Source organism: Euphorbia lathyris, chromosome 2, assembly GCF_963576675.1.
Source record: "Euphorbia lathyris chromosome 2, ddEupLath1.1, whole genome shotgun sequence".
NCBI classification, from domain to species: Eukaryota; Viridiplantae; Streptophyta; class Magnoliopsida; order Malpighiales; family Euphorbiaceae; genus Euphorbia; species Euphorbia lathyris.
In genome coordinates, this window is record NC_088911.1 from 76,475,016 (window position 1) to 76,493,573 (window position 18,558).

General features: G+C 36.5%; 1 protein-coding gene across 3 annotated transcripts; it reads left to right on the forward strand.

Moving 5' to 3' along the window:
- The first annotated feature begins 326 nt into the window (after window positions 1–326).
- LOC136218647 (formate--tetrahydrofolate ligase) lies at window positions 327–16,342 on the forward strand. 3 transcript variants are annotated; one of them, XM_066005661.1, is made up of 6 exons: window positions 327–621; window positions 711–860; window positions 2,002–3,177; window positions 3,599–3,745; window positions 3,827–4,079; window positions 8,243–8,406. In XM_066005661.1, exons 1-6 carry the CDS (start codon window positions 463–465, stop codon window positions 8,389–8,391), a joined length of 2,034 nt encoding a protein of 677 aa, XP_065861733.1. In that variant the 5' UTR covers window positions 327–462; the 3' UTR covers window positions 8,392–8,406. The 3 variants fall into 3 exon arrangements, with proteins under 3 accessions (XP_065861733.1, XP_065861735.1, XP_065861736.1); XM_066005663.1 differs by lacking the exon at window positions 8,243–8,406 and adding an exon at window positions 16,074–16,342 and having other exon boundaries at window positions 328–621; XM_066005664.1 differs by lacking the exon at window positions 8,243–8,406 and adding an exon at window positions 15,693–16,007 and having other exon boundaries at window positions 328–621.
- Window positions 16,343–18,558: the final 2,216 nt, after the last annotated feature.

Below are 18,558 nucleotides of genomic sequence, written 5' to 3' on the forward strand. Positions count from 1 at the left end.
AACTAATCCCAGATTAGGTTTTTGTTTTGTTTTTTCTTTCATGTTACAACTAAAAAAAAATTGTTAAGAATTCCATTTTTTATAACTGCATCTCATTAAGAGGGAGAGAGCAAGCAAATGTGATTCTTAAACGACGGACAGTGAGTGACAGGTTATTGATAGCCAATTAAGTTATTGGGATATGATGATAATATTAAGTGGGTCATAGGGATTGGACAATTAGCATGCATTATGTCGTGAAAGCTTGAATAGCTCACATGTAATACTATCATTGTCCCCGACCCAAGTGAGATAAGAATCGCCACACGATTCAATGTGCCTATCATTGCATAATTTCGTATTTAGATGCAAAGATTTACAAAAGTTCGGACAACCCAATATCCATATCCATATATTATAACACTCAATTTTCCTTAAAACCAAAAAACAAAAAAAGAAAAGAAGAAAAGAAGAAGAATAATAATGAGCTCTTCGACGTTGAGGAAAGTGGAGGTGGTTTCACCAGTTCCAGCAGATATAGATATTGCTAACTCAGTTCAACCTTTTCACATTTCCCAGATTGCTCACCAACTTAATCTTACCCCTAACCATTATGATCTTTATGGCAAATACAAAGCCAAGGTAACCTCATTTCATTTTTCTCTTTTTATTTGACCTAATTCCGTTTCTTTTTTGGAATAATTTTTTTTTTTTTAATTTCTTGTTTTTAGGTTTTGTTGTCTGTTCTTGATGAAGTTCAAGGATCGCCAGATGGATATTATGTGGTGGTCGGAGGCATTACGCCTACACCTCTTGGGGAAGGCAAGTCTACTACTGTTGTTGGACTTTGTCAAGCTCTCGGTGCATATCTTGATAAAAAGGTTTTCTTCCTTTCTTTTGTTTCCTTTTGTGTTTGAGGTTTTTATAATTGTTGAATCTCATGTTGCTTTTCACTCAATCCTATCCTATCCTATGTATGGATTCAAGTATCTGAAAAATGGGGAAAATCAAGAACCTTTTTTTAGTAAGATAGACATAATGAAGCTCACTCTAGACTAGAGAGGATTCATAGACTTAATTAATGACTTATGGGCCAAAATGCTCCCTAAAATTGGCAATCATGGTCAATTTAGTCCAAATCGAATTTTAGGTATTAACTCAATCCTTAAATTGTCAACTACAATCAGTTTTCTATGCCCAAATTTCTATATTTTTTATTTGTTTGTCAAAATTTGACAACTTTTGGAGCTGAATTGATACCTGAAAATTGATCCTGACTGCCAACTTTAGGACCATTTTTATCCTCAATTCCGTAATTAATAGAAAGACTGTTTTAGCTTGTACTGGATAATGAAGATCAAACATTTGATATTTTTGGTGGGCTTTCACTTCTCCATTGCAATAAACCATTTGTTGGTAGGTGGTTGGGTCTCCTAAGCAAAAGCTTCCTGAACTTATTTCAATGTCAATGGATTATGTAATCCAAGTAATACATCTGATTTTCTTCTGCATTTATTGCTTTGCCTTCCTATCATCACTCTCTCAGTTCCCGCGCATTACTTTTTAATGTTTGTTCTTTGCACATTACTTTTGAATGTTTGTTCTTTGCAGTTACAATTTCTTCTACCTGGATTATTCACAAATAAATGCCTTCAGATGCATTTACTGCTTGTTACTCATGCTGATGAATTTACAGAATTCACTCTGGGCACAAAAATTATGTGATCGTTTTTCCTCTCATGGAGTTATTTTCTTGCGTGGGTTTCTTTGACAATTACTAGAGATAAAATGACTTTGATGCATCAACTTTATTTTTTATTGACGGCTATTTGCATTTATTCTATGTATCTCTCTCTCTCTTTATCTATATATATATATATGTGTGTGTGTGTGTGTGTGTAGTGTAAAAAGTGCATTCATTGTGATGATTTCATTGATGCTGACATTCCAATGCAGAGAGTTAGTCTTTTTGGACTAGTTGGTGTCAGAATATTCTTTGATTTTCTGCCTTTATGGTGTCAGGTTGTCACCTGCCTTCGTCAACCATCACAAGGTCCCACTTTCGGAATTAAAGGGGGTGCTGCTGGTGGTGGATATAGTCAAGTCATTCCAATGGACGAATTCAATCTTCACTTAACAGGAGATATTCATGCTATTACAGCTGCAAACAATCTCCTGGCAGCTGCAATTGATACCCGAATATTCCACGAGTCTACTCAATCAGATAAGGCTCTTTTGAACCGATTATGCCCACCTAATAAGGAAGGAAAAAGCAACTTTAGTGACATAATGTTTCGGCGTCTGAAAAAGCTTGGTATCTCCAAGACCAAACCTGAGGAGCTTACAGCAGAAGAAGTCAAGAAATTTGCAAGGCTTGATATTGACCCAGATTCAATTACATGGAGGAGAGTAATGGATGTCAATGATCGTTTCTTGAGGAAGATCACCATTGGACAAGGTCCTGAAGAAAAAGGAATGTTCAGAGAAACAGGATTTGACATTTCTGTTGCTAGTGAGATTATGGCAGTTTTGGCTCTCACATCATCTCTTTCTGATATGAGAGAGAGGCTTGGAAAAATGGTAGTAGGAAATAGCAAGTCTGGTGACCCTATTACAGCTGATGATCTTGGTTTGGGAGGTGCTTTGACTGTACTAATGAAGGATGCCATCAATCCTACATTGATGCAGACCCTTGAAGGAACTCCTGTTCTTGTCCATGCTGGTCCTTTTGCCAACATAGCTCACGGCAATTCCTCCATTGTTGCTGATAAAATTGCCTTGAAACTAGTAGGACAAGGTGGGTTTGTGGTCACAGAAGCAGGCTTTGGTGCTGATATTGGGACTGAGAAGTTCATGAACATTAAGTGCCGATATAGTGGCCTGACGCCTCAGTGTGCTGTTATTGTTGCAACAATTCGCGCTCTGAAAATGCACGGCGGAGGACCACAAGTTGTTGCTGGGAAGCCTCTTGACCGTGCCTACACCACTGAGAATGTGGCTTTGGTTGAAGCTGGCTGTGTTAATCTGGCTAGGCATATTTTAAACACAAAAGCTTATGGGGTGAACGTTGTTGTTGCTGTGAACATGTTCTCAACTGATAGTGAAGCAGAGCTTAGTGCGGTGAAAAATGCTGCCCTTGCTGCTGGTGCATATGATGCTGTTGTCTGCACACATCATGCCCATGGTGGGAAAGGAGCGGTCAGTCACTTCTTCCTATTTTTTCATTTGGGGTATTGAGCCTGAAAATAATTAGCTCCATTACAATTCTACAGTGTACAGTTAGGAAACTAAAACTTGAAATGTAGGAAAACTGACTTGCGGATAACATTGGTTGGGGGAGTGAAATTCCTTGAACTAGTGTCAAACAATTTCTAGAGAAATGCTCCAGAGAGCATGTTACAAAGTCTTACGTTGACCTTGAAGGCATTCAAAACTGAGACTTATTACTGACGGTATTTAAGAAATCAAATTGAAAAAGAAGTGAATGATTACTTTGCCGGACATAATCTGGAAACTCCTTGACGAGAATTAAAAGAATCATCAATCCTCCCATCTGCATTTGTGAAGTTATTACCTGAATTTATCTTGATGTAGGAACTAAGTCTATCTTGATCATCAGGTGGACCTAGGAATTGCAGTTCAAAGAGCCTGTGAGAATATGGCACAACCACTGAAGTTTTTATATCCATTGGATATTAGTATTAAAGAGAAAATTGAGGCAATAGCAAGATCATATGGTGCTAGTGGGGTTGAGTACTCAGAGCAGGTAAAAACTTTCACATATTGTTTTTTTTGTTTTAACTCTCCAGTTTCGAGTTGTATGTATTTGAATTTTATATGTAAGCAGGCAGAGAAGCAGATTGAGATGTACAGCAGACAAGGGTTCACAGAACTACCAATCTGCATGGCTAAAACACAGTATTCATTCTCAGACAATGCAGCTGAGAAGGGAGCACCGACGGGATTTATTTTGCCAATAAGGGATGTGAGGGGAAGCATTGGTGCTGGTTTCATTTATCCTTTGGTAGGGACGATGAGTACGATGCCCGGACTTCCTACAAGGCCTTGCTTTTATGACATTGATCTTGACACCGCTACAGGTAAGGTCATTGGTCTCTCTTAGCTCCTCCAAAACCTTGTGTTTCGTTTTCTTTTTGGTTATGTAAGTCACTTTACTATTCTTGCTCTAAATAAAGGAAAAAGCTTTCCCATTCTGATACAGAAACTAAAGAGCTTCTTGCTGGTCACTAAAGTATGTGTATGTGTATTGGTGGTCACTAAAGTCATTTTATTTAGACAATAATAAACTCACTAAAGTATCCTTCTAGTGCCAACTGCCAGTAAATTCACTATGGCCGGATACGGTAAGAAGTCCTATTGGGAAGCTAAAATGAGAGTCAACCATAAGTCCAACTTACATGTCTTTTGTTTGGAGAGTATCTCTTTTTTGTTCTTATTTATTAAAAATAATTAAGAAAAAACTTTGTTTAAGTCCATTATTTTATTTAATTTTCATAAACCCACATTTTATAGCACATAGGAGATGACTGTATTGATCATATAATATGACATGTAATATAAAATAAAAAAAATCTCTAAAAAGATATGTAATATGAAACGGACGATGAAGCGGAAGTGGAGAATGAAGATGAAGATGATGATGAATTAATATATAATAAATTATAAATAAATTATAAATAATTATAATTATAATAAATAATAATAAATTATAGATAAATAATAATTATAATTATAATAATAAATTATATATAAATAATTATAGTTATAATAAATAATAATAATAAATTATATATATTATAAACAATAACAATAAATTATATATAAATAATTATAATTATAATAAATAATGATAAATTATTGAATGTTGAAACTGAATTATTGAACTGAACTGATTGATACTTAAATTAAGTAAAAAAGAACAGGACTTACAATATTATGCGATAATGCCAAGGACAATTGAAGTTCTCGTAACATATCATACTCACATTCGGCCAACTGCTGAAATTTTATCAAACATTGATTGCTCACTGCACCAATAATGAACTCAAAAGCTTTATTGTTAGTGTCTAAAATAGAAGGTAAATTACATTAGTGTATATAATATTTAGGGTAAATAATGATAAGGTTCTTATGTTTTTACTTAACACACTAGTAAGTCCATCATATTATTATAAGGTCTTTAAGTTTTATTTTAATAAACAATTCTTTAATTTTTTCATTTGTTTTTGTAAATGAAAGTTTAAAATTGTCCCTAGTTATATACATAAAAAAAAATTATCTTTTAGTATCAAATTTAATCTAAATAACTTTAATGAAATTTTTGAACTACATATGTACCGAAATTAATACACTTGAAAAAATGTATTATTTATTTTCTTAAATTTTAATTATTATTTTTTTATTCTTTAATATAATATCTTTAAACTAACATTAAATATTATTATGCATTTTCTATGATAAAATCATATATATATATATATATATATATATATATATATATATATATATATATATTATTCTTCTTTCTATTTTAGAGATGTTTTTACAATTATAGTCTTACTCCTCTTTTGATAAATTTTTGAAATATATTTTATTCAATTTTTTAGTCAATAAATTTTATGTTATTAAATTAAAGTTCTATAATTATATAAAAATCAATTACTTTATATTGGAGATATTATAATTACATGGCTGAATTGAGAGCTGCTATTTTTGCAATTGAACTTGTTTGAGAGAAAAATTAGCATCAGCTTTGGGTTGAGTCAGACTCAATATACGTTGTTAATCTGCTTAGAAATCGTTCCATGGATGTTCCTTGGAGTATTCGTCAAGAATGGTTGCATTGTCTAAGTATTTGCTCTAGGATGAACATTCTTTTTTCACACATCTTTAGGGAAGGAAATAGAGTTGCTGATGCACTGACAAAGTTTGGAGTCTCTTCCTCAGTGATCAATTAGTGGCATTCAGCTCTTGCTTTTTGCCACAGGTTTATCAATGATGACATTTGTAGTATTTCTCGCTTGCGTTTTTCTTGACTTTCCTAAACTTTTCTCCTCCCCTTTCTTTTTGTTTGTTCTCATTCCTCTTCTCTTGTTCAAACACTCATTTTTCGTTTATTAATATATTGCGGGTTTGTCAGTTCTTGGGCCACGGGTGCTCACCCCGCCAAAGTTCTGTCTCGTCCCAATTTCTATCAAAAAAAAAATATAAGAAAAAAGAGAAACAAATAGAATATGGAAAAAAAGATGTTTTATTATTAAAACATAGAGTAAAGGGTGATTTTGGTATTTTAAAATTTATTTAGTATAGTTTGACCATTGACTCAAGCATAAGGAATAAGGAGTTAACAAAAACAAAAACTGAGGGACCTTATAATTCTTTACCCTAATATTTATTATGTTTCACAGTTTGATGTACAATATTTATTTTTGTACATAAAATTTCACAACCATATGATGATATTTCACTAAAGCGTATAACACGTAAAAATGACCGGTCAACCTGGTAAATTACATACATAGTGTATAACTTTTACCTCGTTTCACACTTTAGTGTATAACCTTCACTTTGCACATAATACTCTACAACCTTATAGTGACCTCCCACTAAAATATACATTAAGCAAAAATGACCGGTCAACTCTATTCTACTTGAAACATCACCAATTTTTAACCAAAAATGGGATGCATCAATCTTCTTCAACCCATTTTTGGGAGAGATGGGTGGCAGGTTGACTAAGGTTGACCGATAATTTTTACCCGATGTACATTAGTGGGAAGTCATTAAAAAGTTATAAAGTTTCGCGTTCAAAATGAAGGTTGTACACCAAATTATCAAATAAGATAAAAGTTGTATACCACATAATACTTTAGCCGGTTGAACTATGATTGACTGGTTATTTTTACCTGTTGTACAATTTAACGGGAGATCACTGTAAGTTCTGGAATTTTAAGTGCAAGAAAATAATTGTACACTAAAATATCAAGCAGGGTAAAGTTATCTACCATAGGGAGATGGTATACTTGTGCTCAGGTTAAGGACTTCTTTCATGTTGCTTAGTTCAGAGTTCACTTAAGATTGAGAATGTAAAGATTATAATTATTAGACCTGGGACCCTTTATTTAATTAACGGTGTGTTTATTAGAAAGGATATAGGGGTGGAATAGGGATAAAAAAAATACGAGATAAATTATCCCGTGTTTGTTTAGGAAATAGAAGAGTGAGACAGATGATGGATAAACCACTTATCCCTCAAATCTTATACCCAAGAGAGGGGTGGGATCAGCTCATACGGTTTTAATAGGATGGAAAAGTTCATCTTATCCCTCAAATTAATGTTATGTAGTTTAAATAAGGTTAACATAGTAAAATGTCTTATTTTTATCCCTATCTTTATCCCACATACCAAACATTGAATAATAATTCTCGACTATCATATTTTTATCCTTATCTCAACCATTTATCCTTATCTCTATCTCAACCTCTATCCTTATCCATATTCCAATAGAATACCAAACGCCCCATAAGAGTCTTATTTTATAATTTTGCTTTCATATTCCCTATACAACAAACACACTCCAAATACGACTTCTAATTACTTTTTACATAAGAATTACACTCATATTTAAGCTTTAAGTTTAGAGGTATTAAAATAGGTCACGATCAATTTAACGATCCGTGTAACTTAACTTAAGGGTTGATCCATTTTTTAGTTGAGTCATAAACAGATCAACTCATAACATAAACAGGTTGGGTCGCGATTTAATTGGATTGACTCTTAACATATTTAATAATTTGTAATAAAATTAATAAAATCAGAAAAACTGTGAAAAAACAGAAAAACAGTGAGAAAAACAATGAAAAACGAAAAAAAAAACTGGAAACAAGAGAACATGGAAAAACAAAAAAAAGGTAAAACATGAAAAGTGTGAAAATGTAAAAATATAAAAATAAGACGATATAAATGTGAAAGACGGAAACAACACGAGAAGCAGTAAAAATATAAAAAACTTAAAAAAAATGGAAAAAACATAAAATAAAATCTTGTGGTTTAGTCGATTTGCAAAGATAGTCCCAAAGCTCCACAATACTAATAATAAACAATTACTAACTTTGTAATGTATAAAAAAAATTATAAAAAATTATCAATATTTAAATATTATTAGATATATAAACTGAAATATATATTTGTTAACGATATTTTGCGAATATATTAATTTTCAACCTTGTCACGTGTGGTTAGGATGCGGACGTGCCAGAGAAATTATTTTTCAATTAAATTGGACGATTAAGTTATGGATTTATGCACGAAAACTTGAAATCCAAATAAAGCGATTGGCGATGGATGCAAGGATTGAGAAAGTTTCTCTTGGGTCTCTAGCATCGTTATAAATTTTGCTGGATAATTAATGTTTTCTAGACTACTGCGGATAAATAAAGAACGAACAAGTATAAGAAAATAAAGATGCGAAATTGACACGATGTTTGGTGAAAATGGGTATTTATTGATATAAATGTGGATCTGAGTATATGTGTTCAAAGGAAATAATTAAAATGATTAAAATTGAAATAATTCTATATTAACATATAGCTAAATCAATTGAATTGAAAAAACAAATTAATACATATGAATTGAATTGTAATAATTACAATAAGGAAATGAAATAAGAAATTCAACGACAAGGTGTTGAATTGATGTTGGCCTATCTCGACGAGGCGTTGAATTAATATTGGCCTAGGATCCATGAACACCACGGTCGGTTGGCAAGGAACAAGGCAGACTCCGTTAGCAAAATCCTGATCCGAGTGGACAAGTGTTGGGCAAATTTGGATTGAACTTTGCATGACTCGTATGAGAGCTTATGAACATGAATTTGAGCAAAATAAAAGGCTAAAGTCAAGTTTAGAGAATCAAGAATGAGTTCATATGTAAATCTGGGACAAAAACGAATCTTAGATGCTTTGAATAATGCAAATGAAAAAGGGACAGATTGTATGACAAAGCTGGAAACTGGATATATAAAATGTTTTGAGGTGCAAAGATTAGCTTGTAAACTGGGTTTTCGGATATAGAATCGTGAAAAACAAAAGGCTAAGTTGAACTTCGGGAAGTCAAGAACATATGTTTGGGAGAAATTAAGAGCAAAACGGACATCAAAAGGTTGAAAATGGGAATGGAAAATTACTGAACGGAAACTGATAAAAGCTGAAAAAAAATGATTGCAATGAGATTCTAGCTAGTGAATTGACAACTTTTGGACTAAGAATCGTAAATTGGATGTGAAGAAACTGGAAATAAGTGGCTAAAAGACTAAATTTAAGTTAAACGAGCCTGAGAAATGAAACGGAAATGAACTAAAAACTATGAACTAGAAGCTATGAAGAACACATTTTATGAATATGAGAACTTGACATTTGGGAGAGTATTTTTGGGATGGTTTTGTGGTTCTTTAGAATGACTTAGTGTGATATTTATAGTTTTTTGAGAAGGTTGGTTGGTTGTGTTAATTCCCCATTAACCTACCACATCAGTCCACTAATCTGTTTTCCTCAACTCCCTCCTACTTTCACTCCACTACCTTATCACATCATCCCACTAACTCCAACTTCATGGTTTAGAGATGGTTTGTGGTTGTGCATAGATTTGAGAAAGGAGTCAGACTTCAAGTATCAGCTCTTAGTTTGATTCAGTGTTCGTTGGTGCGTGTCAGACGTCCCGTATTATTTTACTGATGCGTGAAACTTTTGCTAGAACTGCAAGCCACACATCGTTTAGGCTAGCCACACGTCGTGTGAATTAAAAAATTTGGAACAGAGAGTTTGACAAGATTCCCACATGCCGTGTGACATTCTCGCACGCTGTGTGGGATGCCTATAGGCTGGAAAAAATGTTTAGCTTCCACATGATGTGTAGGCTAGCCACACGGCGTGTGGAAGCTTATTATATACATTTTTTCTTTATATTAAACTTTATCTTAAAATTAAGAACATGTTTTTTATTTACATAAAAATAAACTTTTATTTTGACGGCCAACAATATTATTATACTATTTTTAAATTAAAACAAATAAGATAATTGAATATAATAAAATAATTAACAATATTATTAAAAGAGATATGTATATCAAAATATTTTTAAGATTTTTGGAGAAGAACCAATTTAATATCCACGCATAAAATCACATAATTTTAGTTTTACAATTTGTCAAATGGTACAATTAATCTCAATAATAAAAATAATTGTGTCATTGTGTCATTTGATATATATTTAGTAAGGACTTTTTTTTAAGATTAACCGCCGTTTTTTGTGGGGGGAGTCGGAGGAGGGGAGAAAAATTCACCTTGTTTCTTGGGATGAAGTCTGCCAACCTAAAAATAAAGGGGGTCTGGGGATTAGAAAAGCCAGAGAGAACAATAAGGTGTTATTGATGAAACTTTTGTGGAGGATGTGGCAGTTTTCTTCTGCTCTTTGGGTTCAGCTGTTATGCGGAAAGTATAGAAAAGATAAGATCTTTGGGGGTCCCAAGGAGAGAGTTAGTAACTGTTCCTTTCTTTGGAAAGGCCTCAGTGCTGTCTTCACTGAATTCTGCTCTGGGATCGGATGGGATGTGGGCAATGGAAAGTCTATTAGCTTTTGGAATGATATTTGGGTTGGTGAGAAACCTTTATTAGAGGTTTGTGTTTCCATTCCTCCTTTAAATATTCGGAATTGGAGGATTGCGGATGTGGTTGATTCTCAGGGTGATTGGATTTGGTCGAGGTTTGAGTCGTTTCTCAATCTGGAATCTCTCCTGAAAATTAGAGGGATCAAAGTGAGTAGTGAGGAGGAGGAGACTCCGAACCCAGAGCTGTGGAAAATTATTTGGGACCTGAAAGTTCCTTACCGTATTAGGAGCTTCTTGTGGCTGGGGGTAAAGAATAGGCTGCTTACTAATACGGATAGGAGAAGGAGGCATTTGGTGGACTCAGGAGATTGTAGCAGATGTAGTGGGTTTGATGAAACCATTTGCCATGCTCTTAGAGACTGTGCTAAGAGCAAAGAGGTGTGGAGAAAAGTTATCCCTGACCAGTTGCTGCCTGCCTTCTTATCCCATTCGGATCTCGACTGGTTTATGGATGGCATTAGAGGAAAGCTGCTGGCTGATCTTGATCATGGGGGTACCATTTTTGCAGTAGTTTGTGACCAGATATGGAAATGGAGAAATGAAGAGATTTTTGGAGGAGGAACTGTTGTCATTCCTGATCTATTTAATTATTTCTCCAGAAAGATTTGGACTATTATGGATAGCTTCAAAGAGGACTCTGTAGTTGGGTCTATTCAGATGAGGGAGGTCCATCTCTTTGGCTGGAGTAGGCCTAGTGAAGGATTGGTGAAATTGAATACTGACGGTTCTTGCCTAAGAGATGGGAAAATTTCTGCTGGAGGGGTGTTAAGGAATGCAGGAGGCGGCTGGGTGTTTGGGTTTACTCAAAATTTAGGTAAAGGGTCTTTCTTTTTGGCGGAGCTCTGGGGGATTTATTCTGGTCTCAGATTAGCCATTAGTCTGGGTTTAAAAAAGCTAATCGTGGAATCTGACAATATGGAAGCTTTCAGACTGATCTCTGATTTGAATACTACTTGTCTAAGTAGTAAGAACTTAATCAAAGGGATAAGAAGGTTTTGTTCTTCCTTCGAGACCATCAACTTCTATCACATATTCAGAGAGCAAAATAGGGTGGCGGACCGTCTTGCAGAAGAAGGCCACATGAGGAGTCTGGGAGTTTCTACCTTCTCTTATCCTCCTAACTTCCTTTCTTCTATTCTGAGGGATGATATGGTTGGGGTCGGTTTTCCTAGACTGATCTCGGGCTAGGTTTTTCTTTTGTGGTGTTTTTGTTTTTTTTCCTTTCCTTTCCTATAAAAAAAGTAAGGACTTTTTTTTAATGAAAGAATAAATTGAATTAATCAAAGAATATATGATGCCAATAGGCTTACAATCGATGGAGGGATAATATCAGTTACAATCAAGTTAGAAGAGACTAAACCTAACCTTGCCATTTCGTCAGCCACTTGATTAGCTGAATGACGAGCAAATCAGAAAGAACATTCTGGTATCGTCTCTGCAATTACTCGACAGTCGGCTATAATTAGCCCAAGGCTCGAAAAATTCTCTTCATCCTCTTGACATAATGTTTGGATTACAATCTGGGCATCTTCCTCAATACATACTTCAGTGACCCCTCTCTCCTTTAACCAACTGAGTGCCTCCCGGCATGACATAGCTTCGACCAATATCGGAGATAGCCGACCTTGATACTGTTGGCAGCGACCCACAATAAAAGCGCCGGTAGAGTCTCGTAAGACAACTCCAAGTCTGATGAAATCCGAATCGTTTCTTACCGCCGCATCAAAGTTTAACTTGAGACCCAAGATAAGCAGACTCCAGCATTCTGCTTGGGATGGGACAGCAAGCCTTTGAAGCGGTTGATCAATCAGATTCGCTACCTTCCAGAAATTTACAAATTCCTCCGCACAAGAGGCCATCTGATCCGGAGTCAGTGATCTCTGGTTCCAGACCCATTGATTTCGTCCAAACCACAAGTACCATAGCAACGTCGCCCACCAACCTGCCTGTTCAGCGGAGCTATTCGACAAAACCGAAACCCACCATTCTGAAAATTATGCCCCTTATTAATGTCGAATCTCCATTGTGGAAGCTGAATGTCACACTCGTACCATCATAGGATAGTGAATAAATAAATGGGATATGGATTCTTCGTGTACACGGAAAAAGGGACATCGCTTATCAATATCAACACGACGGTTGAAGAGAGTTACCTTTGTTGGGATAATATTCCAAGTTGCTCGCCATAGAAAAATTTTGACCTTCGGGGGACAAGACATTTGCCAAATCTTACTCCAATGAGCATTTCGCACCTCCCCTGAAGGGGAAGGGAATTTCTCCATTAAGGCATAGTAAGCTGATTTTACCGTATAAATACCTTTCTTATCTCTCCGCCAATGTAACTGATCCACTTCCTCTCTAGATGAAATAGGAATCTGTAAAATAGCCAGCTTATCATCAAAAGAAAAAATGTCAGTCAATAACTCAACATCCCAATGTCCATCACGAATCAATCTATCGACAGTCAAGCACATTGTCATCTGTCATCCCTGAAACCGGTACCCCACCCGTTGACTCCAGCCACCTACCGCCCCAAATATGGGTCTGTAGCCCATTCCCAATCCGAATTCTCACATCTTCTTTCAATAACTCATGCGTCTTAAATATGCTGGCCTAAATAGTGCTCGGATTTGGTCCTAATACCGCGTTTCTGAACTCAATCTAAGGGAAATATCTAGCTTTAAAACGTTGACTGACCTTTCTTTGAGGATTGGTTAAGAATTTTAATGCCTGTTTCCCCAGGAGAGCGATGTTAAATTCATGAAATTGTTTGAAGTTCATTCCGCCCCACTCCCTCTTAAGACACGGTGTCTTCCAAGCTTTCTATTTAATTCCTCTCCCCTACCAGTATGAATTTAAGATGACTTCAACCTTGTTATATACAGATTTAGGAAGTAAAAATACCTGAAGGATAAAAGATGGAAGGGCTAAAACGATAGCTTTAATTACTACCTCTTTTCCACTTTGCGATAGCCTCTTATTTTGCCAACTTCGGACTTTTTTTCTGGAGTCTATCAACCACATACCAGAAAGACGTTGATCGGTTTCGAGTCACAACTGAAGGCAAGCCGAGATAGTGATCTTGACCATCGGCCTGCTGGACACTCAGAAAATCAGCAAGAGCAGTCATTCTTTCCTAGGGTACTCTCGAGCTAAAGGAGATTTTGGATTTAGTACAATTGATTTTTCTGCCCCGATGCTAAGATCCCCTGAACTACTTCACACTTAGCTAACGAGGCACAAAAGAAAAAATAGCTGTCATTAGCAAAGAGTAGATGAGATACCATTGGAGCATCTCTACTGATACGACATCCATGAATAATTCCAGCCATCTCTGCTTGTTGTAACAAACCTTATAATCCTTCTGTGCACATGACAAAGAGGTACAGTGAAATCGGATCTCCCTGGCGTAGACCCCTTGATGATTTAAATACTGAAAATTCTGCATTTCTGCTCACAATCTGGTACTCAATAGAGGTGACGCAGCTCATTACCAGGTTAATAAACTGACCTGGAAAACCAAATCTTGTCATAATAGCTTGCATAAAATCCCATTCCACTCGATCATACGCTTTAGTCATATCCACTTTCAAAGCAGCATACCTTTTATTGCCTCCTTTTCCCATTCGAAGTGCATGGCCCACTTCATAGGCAATCATAATTTTGTCTATAATAGACCGATTCGGAACAAAAGCACTCTGAGCTCGAGAAATAATATGATTCAAGACCTTCAATCGGCTTGTAATTGTTTTGGTCATGATTTTAACCAAAACATTACAAAAGGCAATGGGGCGCAGGTTAGAAATCCAAAGTGGGGGGGGGGGGTTTGGGATAAGGAAAAGATTAGTACGGTTGAGTAAAGGTGGGATAGTACCTGAGTTGAGACATTCTAAACAATAAGCAATCACATTCGGACCCAAAATATGCCAATGTTGCTAAAAGAAGCCCAGATTAAGACCATCGGGCCCGAAGATTTATCGGGATGCATAGCCATAGCCACAATTTTCACTTCCTCTACTGTAAAGGGTCGAATTAGTCATTGTCCCATATTGTCCGGCACCTAAAATTGAATTGCATCTAACATCTCAAGCCCCTCACTACCTTGGAAAGAGCTGTTGGAAGTGACTCTGAATGCTATCAGCCAAACCCATTTGCCAACTTCTGAAATTACCCGACTCATCAGTTAACCCGCTGAATTCATTTTTCCGCCTTCTCACCTGAACCGACTGATGGAAAAACATGAGTTACGGTCACCATTCCTCATCCATTGAACTTTGGCCTGCTGTTTCTAGTAAATCTCATGTTCCCGTCGTACCTGCTCTAATTGAGAACTGACTGTTCGGTACTCTTCAGAATGACCCAAACCTCGTAACTCCTCCAACCTGGCATGGAGACGCTTAGCCCGGCCCCAAAAACGAGCTCTGAAATTTTTCCCCCAATCTCCTACCTTGCTACTACACTCCTGTAATCTGACCATAAATTGTTGATTAGAATTATTTGTCCAGTTGTTCTCAATCATTTATCTGCATTCTTCCTCTAACCCCACGAATTTTCATACCGGAAAGAACTGATAGCTGGTCTCGTAACACTGTGTAATTTTAGAAGAAGAGCTGAATGATCTCATTGTGTAGTAACTATGTTCTAAACTGAAGCCAATGGAAAACGGTCATGCCACTCTGATAGGGGTCAAAAACCCCTATCTTTTAGTACGGTTTTAGGAACTATTTTGTATCTTTTATTTCCTTTTTATTTACTTTAATAGCAATTTATTATTGTTTTGTCAATTTTAGGTTTTTAAATTACTTTTTAGCTTTTTATTAAATATTCCTAACTTTTGTCAAATATTTTGTCACTTTTAATAAATTAATCTCTATTTGTTATTTTGAGCTTTATCTGTACTCAAAATTAAGAAATTAACCTAGCAAAAATAAATCAAATTTGACTTGGTAATTAAAAAGGATTTTTGGTAGGATAATTAATTAATTTTGGGTGAATTATCTAAATAATATTTTATGAGATTATGTGCAGATTTTTAGAGATAAACGTGGAGATTTTTAAGGATCAGAATCAAGGACCCACTCGGCGCATCAAATTCAAATAAAAGTCATGCAGAATATTTTGGCAGATTTTTAGGGATTATCTTTGGGCTTTTTGTATTTAATTAATTAGATTTTTTATCCCCAAAGATAAATTAGTTTTTATTAGATAATAATTGGAGAGTTATTTTTCCATTAGAATAGCTTTTTATTAATTAGTCTTTCGGTAGGAAAGCTTTTTATTAATTAGTCTTTCATTAGGAAAACTTTTTATTAATTAGTTTTCCATTAGGAATAGGTTTTAGTTTTTCATTATAAATAGTTCCATTTGTTAGGAATTATTGACATCTTTCATTATTGTAATTTACTTTAGCTTTCCCCTTGAAGTTCCTCTCCATCTCCTCCATCTTCTTCAACCTCCATTGAAGCTCCTTCAAAGCTGTTCACCGAGGAATATTCAAGGTCCATCCTTAAGACCTAGGAAGCCGGCTGCAGAGTAGACAGGTTCCCTGAAAGGGATTTTCGTATCTCCTTTTATCTTTCCTTGTTTGTACTCTTTGATACAGTCTATGAATCCTAGGCTAATTGTATCCTGTGACATTGTTCTTCGCCTTTAATAATATTTTAGCTCTTATTTTGTTCTATGATTATTTGTTTAATCTTTGTCTTACGCTTTATTCAATTGGTTTAACTCATTCAGAAGCCCCAAAATCTAGTAGGCACATATTGTGAGCTGAATCTGACCTAGTCAGAGCCTAGGAGATTGACGACCTCTTAGTTGATTAAGCCCAAATTGCTGAGCCTTAGACCTAGTTTCGGCCTTACAAGGGAATCACGCACTAGGGACTTCAGAAGGGTAAGTAGGGTTCATCGCCTTAAATACAAGTGACTTAGATTAGGTTTTTAATCAATAGACCTAATAACCTAACTTCATTATTATCGTTCATACCATGTTCCTTCAGGTAATTGCATTAGTGAAAGATCACCTAGGAGTAGTATAACTTAATTAGGAGTATGATGACTTGTGGAGAAATTCCGATCAGCTTCCGTCCCTGTGGGGGCGTCGTTGGGTTCGACGGGGGGAAGCTCCGATGCCAAAGTCAGTAAGGAAGAACAAGAGAGCAAACTGAATTGACAAAGGGTAAGTGAATGTGTACCTTGATAGCCTGAGACGCAGGCTATATATAGCTATGAAGTTGTAACTTCCAGTAACTAGAAAGTCTCCATTAATGCCCCATTAATGGCGGTTACTGGTTACCCTTAAGTTGATGGTTAGCTAATTAATAGCTCATTAATGGTCTTTATTGCCAGATCGGCTCAGCCGTTCTAATGGCGGATTGAGAGCTTATGGAGATTCGCCTCATAGGTTCGCCCCCGGGTCTCTCTTGGCGAGTCCTTGGTGATCCGCCCATCGGATCTTTTTACTTCGATACGCCGCGGAATTCCTGTATCAGGCGACTAACACGTGGCGTTCTTTAGGCGAATATCCTTTTTGATCCTTGGGATAATATCACAATGTTATCAGAAGCCCCCTCCCCAAAGTTCCCTTAAAGTCCTTTAGGGGTTTTGAGCTTCTTTGCGCGTCGTCATGATTACCTGCATTAATGAGCACTCTGTTCGATGCCAATCACGGAGTGACACGTGTAGCAGGCGCACCGCCCGAGGAGAGAGAAACCATCTTCTTCCTTCTTCTCTTTCTCTTTCTTCCTCATTTGTTCCTCTTCTTCATTTTCCTTTGCGTCTTCGTTGCCCAGAGCTTTTCCTGGAGTTTCAGAGTTTCTTCGAAGCTTTTACTTTCATGTAAGTTCATCTTTTTCATTCTATTATTTCTGAATGTTTAGGAGCTCTTCTTCATCTTCCGAATCAACCACTGAATTTTTTAATTTGACTTTTTCCCCTGAGCTTGTATTTAGTTGGACTACTTCGTCATTGGAAAATTCCTTTTCCTCCGAAGGTACGGTCAGCTCCGATTTAGCTGAGTTACACAACTCGGCGTGTAATCGTGATCGAACTCGTCTAGGTAGGAGTCAAAACCTTTCCACTCCGATCACCGGTACTGCTCCGGCCGTAGTTCTTAGGCATTTTTCTGGGGTGATGGCCTCTTCTTCTGCCTTACCTAGGAAAAAGAAACCTCGAGCAGAGTCCACTCCGTCTTGTATGAGTGCCGCGGATCTAGCGGATCTGGCGAGTCGCTTCCCGTGGATAAATAATTATGAGACTCAGTTAGCGGCGGCTCACCAACGACCCTCCTGTCCGCCAAGCGGATTCTTGTCGGTGTACTGTAGTCATGTTGAGAGAGGGTTCCGGCTTCCTCTTCCAAAGATGATGGCGGACATCCTTTCTTACTTTGATATCACTGTCAGCCAATTACATCCTAATGGCTGGTTAGATATAGCTTTAGACTGCTATCTGGCCTCGAACTTAGGAGTAGTGTACACTCCCCGTATCTTCAGAGCTTTTCATAAACCGTCGAAGCGAAAGTCTGAGTCTTTCCTTACCTTTGCAAAGTTTGGAGTCTATTCGCCATTTAGTGGCAAAATGTCCAACGTCCATTGTTGGGATGAAAAATTCTTCTACATAAAGATAAATGAGGGCAAATCTCTAGGCTTCCCAACCTTCTGGAATCCTAGACCCTTGCACATGGCGGGAGATATACGTATACTGACGGATAGTGATGAGGTAGTGGCGGAGCTCATGAAGAGTGTCAAGGCGGAGGCCTGGACATATGCTGATGCTTTAGATTTTATGATGAGTGACATTCCCCTGATCCGTCGGGAAGGGGGCAAGTTTATTTATTCGAAGATTGCCCAGTTTGATCAAGGTAACTCTGTGTTTTCTTTCTTTGAACCTTGATCACT

Excerpts from the sequence above, each read along its gene's own strand:
- LOC136218647 (XM_066005661.1), top strand. The coding sequence starts at position 463 with ATGAGCTCTTCGACGTTGAGGAAAGTGGAGGTGGTTTCACCAGTTCCA. Across the intron at positions 622-710 it reads ATGGCAAATACAAAGCCAAG|GTTTTGTTGTCTGTTCTTGA; the intron begins GTAACCTCATTT and ends TCTTGTTTTTAG. Across the intron at positions 861-2,001 it reads GTGCATATCTTGATAAAAAG|GTTGTCACCTGCCTTCGTCA; the intron begins GTTTTCTTCCTT and ends TTATGGTGTCAG.